At 31.1% G+C, this 6,489-nt stretch overlaps 1 protein-coding gene across 1 annotated transcript; it reads left to right on the top strand.

Annotated features, from left to right (window-relative positions):
* The first annotated feature begins 207 nt into the window (after positions 1–207).
* LOC134712515 (uncharacterized) lies at positions 208–4,655 on the top strand. The gene is made up of 3 exons (XM_063574142.1): positions 208–477; positions 3,144–3,293; positions 4,426–4,655. The coding sequence occupies exons 1-3, from the start codon at positions 270–272 to the stop codon at positions 4,638–4,640; spliced, it is 573 nt and encodes a 190-aa protein (XP_063430212.1). The 5' UTR covers positions 208–269; the 3' UTR covers positions 4,641–4,655.
* The last annotated feature ends 1,834 nt before the right edge of the window (positions 4,656–6,489 follow it).

Raw genomic sequence — 6,489 nt, 5'->3', positions numbered from 1 at the left:
TTTAGTAAAGTTTTTTGTTTGTTTTTGAAATATTATAAGCACATTACATTTCCTCATTTTCAATTTCTTTGTAAAGTATAATGGGGATTAGAAAAAATATAAAAATAGCCAAACAAAGCTTTGTGTTTAAGAATATTGATTATATGCTGTTGTGATACAAGTGTTAGTTTCCTTTTTAAAAGTAGATGTTTTCCTGTTTTCTTCCTTCTGTGACGTAAATAATATCATTTTTCCGTCAAACTTATTTCTTAACATGAAATTGTACTGCAATGCTAAATCTGTCAAGAAATTTGAAATTATCAATAGCCTTAATTGGAACCGGGTGTGTAATTCATTTCATTGGATTTGTGTCACCTTACTGGAATATAATACCCGATACCAAAGCACTTGAAAGTACGGAGAGCGCCGTTAGACTTGGTCTGTGGAAAGTATGTATTCGACGAGGAAAGAAAATTAACTGTGTACAATACGAACACAGTAAGTAGGATTATCAATTTTTATTTCACTCAAAAATATCACTTAAGAAATACTTCATTGAATTTATACAGATTTAACACCATGCTAAATATTTTACCACGACCGACAGAATGGCATGAACAATATAATAAAAAAAAGCATCACAAGAATTATTGAATATATATAATTACGCGATGAATGTACAAACGCTTAAAGTGTAAAGTTCTGTAAGTTGACCCTACGTTTAAAGTGTAACTGTCATAGTACATACGCTAAAAGTGTAACTGGTTTGAAATATGGTTTTTATGTGGTTTTTTGTGTTAAGAAATCTCTCATTTAGATTGATATATCTATGAACATCCTAGTATATATATGAAATTTCATTATCAGATTATTTTTATTAAACGTATATTTCGATATGAGCGTCACTGATGAGTCTTATGTAGACGAAACGCGCGTCTGGCGTACTAAATTATAATCCTGGTACCTTTGATAACTTTTTGGTAGCCTAATGTTATTTGATTTTGAGCAATTCTGTCTATTGTATTGCAATATGCTTGAAATTTTATGTATACAATGATATAATATTTTGAGACACATAAAAGGCACATAGCTTGCTTTAAATGATAAAGTAACATTGTTTATTTAAAACAAAACTTTCCTACTGACCTATTCACTATCGTATTAAAAATGTATATTCATATGTAAGCTGCAGTTCATGTAAGTTGTTAACGAAAAGGTTTTTTTGATAATTATATCTACATGATGAAAACTAGAAATAATCGTATGGTTCTTCAGATCCGATCTGTGGAACTACTAACAGTACAAAAACGTTCAAAATTATATCATACAAGTACCATATATTAGCATATTAATCTATTGCAATAAAAAATCATAATATCTAATAAAATTTGTAGATTTAGCTAACTAAGTCCTTATATTTGTATATAGTAACATTCGTTTATAGTGGAAAATAATTTTTAGGTTGAATACGCTACAATTAAATATTGCTCGCCGGTCCCTTTCTGTGATTACCATTAGATAACGCTGGTTCATTTGCCAATAATTCTATCATCAAGAGAAGATTATTTATTCAAATTTCGTTCATAGTCTTTTTGAAAAATGATGAACGGTTCTTTATATTGGTATGTAATCATTTTAAACGTTTTAAATTTATTAAATTATATTCGTACATCAATGTTTTTGATACACCAATAACAAAAACTGAAATATATTGAATGTATACATTTTGTAATTATTCAAAATTATATCAGAAACGTAAACTTAATTATAAAATAATGAACCTGTTAAGGGGAGAGAATACTCGCATAACTTTTTCGAATTGGCACATCATGAATACAGCGGAATGTCACTCTTGCATACAAATGGCACATCAATAGAATTAATTAACTGCACAATCGTGCTCCACCTTCAATGATGATTCTAAATTATAAATATAACCAAAAGTTGTTAATCTATAGATAGTGAAGACTAATGAAAGCTAACCCACTGTAAAAATATTTCATGCTTTGCAATTTTTTAAAACTTCCTCAGGAAAATGATCGAGTCACTTGACTTTCAAAGCTCAAAATCAATGTTTTTACACAATATTTGAATAAAGTAGTTAAAGATTATTCGCTTCTCAAAGTGTAAGACGCAATAAAAATCGCATGCTTGCACCATCCTACCGAAATACGGATTTAATTAAGTCCTGAACATTTCGACATTTTTCCGTATATTTACAGCAAAATCGGTATAAACCAAATCACAAGTACGTGTTAAGATCCGAATAAATACCTATTTCCCGATATGGTCAGGTAAAATTGCTACATATATATTTATATATTAAAAAAACACACAGGTGGAAGTAAAAGCCGAATCTTGGTCCTTTTTCTGATTTTAATTATTACTCCTTGTGTTACCAGTTTGCTTTCACATTAACAGAATTAAAGCCCCCCTCCCCCCCCCCCAACCCCCCCCCCCCCCCAAAAAAAAAAAAACAGACATCTGATACTTAATCTTGAAAACAAAAATTCACGTTTATGGATAAAATAATGTCAATTCCAGGTTTCAATATTTCAACTCCCTCAGGCAAAGTTGGCTTTAGATGAATTTGGCTATTAATTTTAGGTAGATTTGGCGCATAGCTTTCCAACGGTTTCGGTACTTATACATCTTCGGATTTTAAATGTTTGGCTTTGAGCATTTCGGATGAAGGTTAATCCAGAAAAGCGCTTCGGACGCAAGAAATTATTAAACGTGTTGTTTTCAATTTTGATATGGTTCAGACATAATTTGTAGCAATATTTTTTAAAGAGTATAAGGTTTCATAACAAAAATCTCTTACATGGTAAGCACACATACAACAAAGACCTAACAACGACTACATGAACAATTTAGATTTGCTTTTAAAAACAGTTATATTAATAAGACAGGAATTTTAACCCTCATGAATGCACTTGCGTATATATCTGGAATTTATTTAAACGTTCCGATAATGTCATTAATTTAGTGCTAGAAAACAAGAAATCTTATTTACAGATTTGAACAAAAAACCCATCTCCTACTCCTTGGAAATTCGATGTTCAAAAGAAGTTACAAAAAAAAATCAAGACAATAGAAAACTATGTCGATGTGAATTTTGTGTAAACAACATGTATATCATTCTTATTTGTTTGCTGTTGCAGGTCTTAGCCAGTCGAAGGCAGCTAAAGGCTTGGAAACATTATCTGTGATATTTTATTTGTTATCCCTATTGTCATTTTGGCTTTACCTACGTCATCCTGTTTATGGAGCAGACATACTCTTAGTATGCATGATCTTTATCATATTGATAGGTATGTGAATTTAAGAATAATGAAAAAGAAAAAGTAAGAAAAATTCGTAGCTATTCAACTACGCAACCCCGCCTTAATTAATGTTCTAATCAAATGAAGAAAATCGATTATTTAAAAGTCGATTCTTCAAAAGCATCACAATATGTGATTATGCAAAGTGATGTTGCGTTGCTACCTAAGTGTTTTTCTAACATTAGTTCATTAAAAATATTTAATAGTGCCTGTTTTTGATTCCGTCTAAAACAGTGCGAATATTGACCGAGCGAGCCCCGCTTGGTTGAGCTGATGTTTCAGATATTGAAAGTCAGTATATTATGAAATGCTGTTTGCGTAGAAAACGTTGAGACATGACTGAAATAACTGACAACTATTAAAAAAGATTGACGTAAGTTACTAAAAAAGATCACCAACAATGGACAAAACCCATACTGCAAATTAAGATATAGCCCGCAATACCACAAATTTTAAACGAGGAAAAGAATGGCATAGTTTTATTTTTCAAAACATCTATATATAACTCCATTAAAAGATCATTTTCAAGTGCACACTTTACTTTAAGTCTTTTGTAAGTTCTTAACCTAGTTCTTAGTTCTTCCATGAATTGCATAATGAACTTTTCGAAAATGCATTGTAATTCATATAGCTTTCTCATTGAAGCAGAAAGAAGATTTGTTTTAGAAAGGAGTATTTTTTTTAAAACAGAAGTATTTGGTTAGGATAGTAATATTTAAAGTCTTGCAACCAATCCCTCTAGTAATTGTAAGTTAAATGAATATAAAAGTTGAAGACTGCTTTCATTAAAATTCTGTAATGACTTTTCAATCAGTCAAAACAATAAACTTTAGCTTAGTTATCAATTTTAATATTGATAGAAATGTATTAGAATGAATTTGAAGATTAAAATGAATGATACATTCTAGTCCGGAAAGATATTCATGTACCCATCATTGTTAACTCGATAAGAACAGGCGTAGTCGTAATGTACTAAGTTTGAACTTATAAGATCATTAATTTTGACAAACCGCCAGATCTAGTGACTTACTTGTTCTAGATATATCCATATAACCTATAAAATTGTCATCTGAAATTCAATATTTGAGCTCTTACTGCATGCACTTTGTTTTAATTTCAGTTGAAACAACAGCAGTTGGAGCTCTTTGTTGGGTAACTATGTATGATATTCAGAAGAGATATGTATTATCATGGGCATTCGGATTAACGGTTGGTTCCGTTATATTTCCCGTGATTGCTGGCTGGTTTGTTTCACAAGAAAGAAGTTCTTTTATTCAACAACATAGACGTTCCAGTTTAGAACAACCAGAAAAGAAAGAAATTTTACTTCATTAAAATATGTGATAAAAAGATACCTGTATGTACTACTTTAAGAGATAAAAGCGGTCGTAATGTTAGATATTTATTCAAACTTTCTGGTTTTTTTTTTTGGTAACTTTCTTTTTATTTTAAAAGATAAACACAAGAGAAAGTTTGTAGAAACATAAGGAAAATCTGCTTTACGTTATTTTGCTTTCAATATGTATGTAACAGTTCTGTAGCAATAATTGATTCGGTATTATTGCTGTATATTTATCAAATTTAAAACATTTCAATGCTGACTCTTTCATTAAAATTGGTACAAATAATCTTAATACGTAATTGAACATAATGCCATTTAAAAGGGGGGTCCGTGTCCTTTTTTCAAGTTAAATCAGTTTAAATCATAAAAATACAGTCGCAAAGTGCATCTTTCCCAGATTTGTCACAGTTTGACGTCGCAAAAATAAAAGTTACGTTAGCAACGTCATAACTACCCCTGTAACTTTATTATATGCCCCTAATAACGTGTTATAGTATTCGTTTATTTGTCTTTGTAATTATTATTTTTACTGTTCAGTCAGCTGTACCCCTATTTTCGACATTTTTACCTATAATGTCTGTTTGATTTGTTCACACATCTATGGCAATATAACGAAATTTGATGAGACTGGCATACAAGTGAGATGTCTAGCTTGTTATAAAACCAGGTTTAATCCACCATTTGTTACATAAGAAAATGCCTGTTCATAGTCAGGAATATTATAGTTGTTATCCATTTGTTTGATGTGTATGAGATTTTGATTTTGTCATTTGCTTTCTCCGTTTAGAATTTTTCTCGGAGTTCGGTATTTTTGTTACTTGAATTCATAATTTGTACCAGAGACTTACGATATAATTTAATCATTACTTACTTATATATACCAAACGTATAACACGTACATATAATATGTTTGTGATTTTAAGTATTTTTATCGAGATTTATTCTGATAAAAGTGCGACAATTTGATTTGAATCATGCACCTGTTCTGTTTGCATTTCTGTAAATGTGAATAATGCAATTCCCATAGAAACTCATTTTACGGAAAGTGTTTCAACTTTACTATGACGTTTCGTATAAAAACAAAGCATGCAATGGAAAGTTAAGGGCACTACTATATTTGGCAAAGGTCAAAACATAGAACTGTGTTGCTTATTTTTAACATCTATTGTAGTTGTTAAACCTTACACTATAGGTATGTCCGCTCGCTTTACTTCGAGTCTTCATGAGAACTATGCCTTTGTCATTTTTTTTTAAAATGTTTGAAGATCATGTTGGCACCTGTTACTGTTCAGTGTGAGATAAAAATACTTCACTATGCAAAATGAATCTTTTCATGTGTAATGACATGAAAAGTGACTTATTTACCCTTTTAATACCTAAGTATTCCTTATTCTGAACATAGACAGTTACTGAATGGGTCCATCAATGCCCATGCTACGTCAATCTTCAAAGATCCAAATGTTGCTAAACACCTGTCTGACCTCCATGATAAATATGTTGTTGTCCCCGCAGACAAAGCCCCAAATAACATCGTTTTTGTCTGTAAAAGTCATTACAGTAATTGCTTGATAAACGAATTAGGTATAGACAATTCACTTGGAAACCCAACATATACCCTCACGACACTTACCAAAGAGGAAATCCTGGATAATCATAGGTCTGTTCTTTGTTCCTTTGGTATTTCAACCAAAGATGAAGAACTGGATCTTCCATCACTGTATTGGATACCTAAACTACATAAGTGTCCTTATAAACAACGGTATATTGCTGGGTCTTCCAAGTGCTCCACGAAACCCCTTTCTAAATTATTAACATCCATCTTATCAGCAATCAAAGACGGGC

Source organism: Mytilus trossulus, chromosome 3 (assembly GCF_036588685.1).
Source record: "Mytilus trossulus isolate FHL-02 chromosome 3, PNRI_Mtr1.1.1.hap1, whole genome shotgun sequence".
NCBI classification, from domain to species: domain Eukaryota; kingdom Metazoa; phylum Mollusca; class Bivalvia; order Mytilida; family Mytilidae; genus Mytilus; species Mytilus trossulus.
The sequence above is the reverse complement of the archived record's forward strand: the minus strand, read 5'-3'. Positions and strand labels throughout refer to the sequence as shown.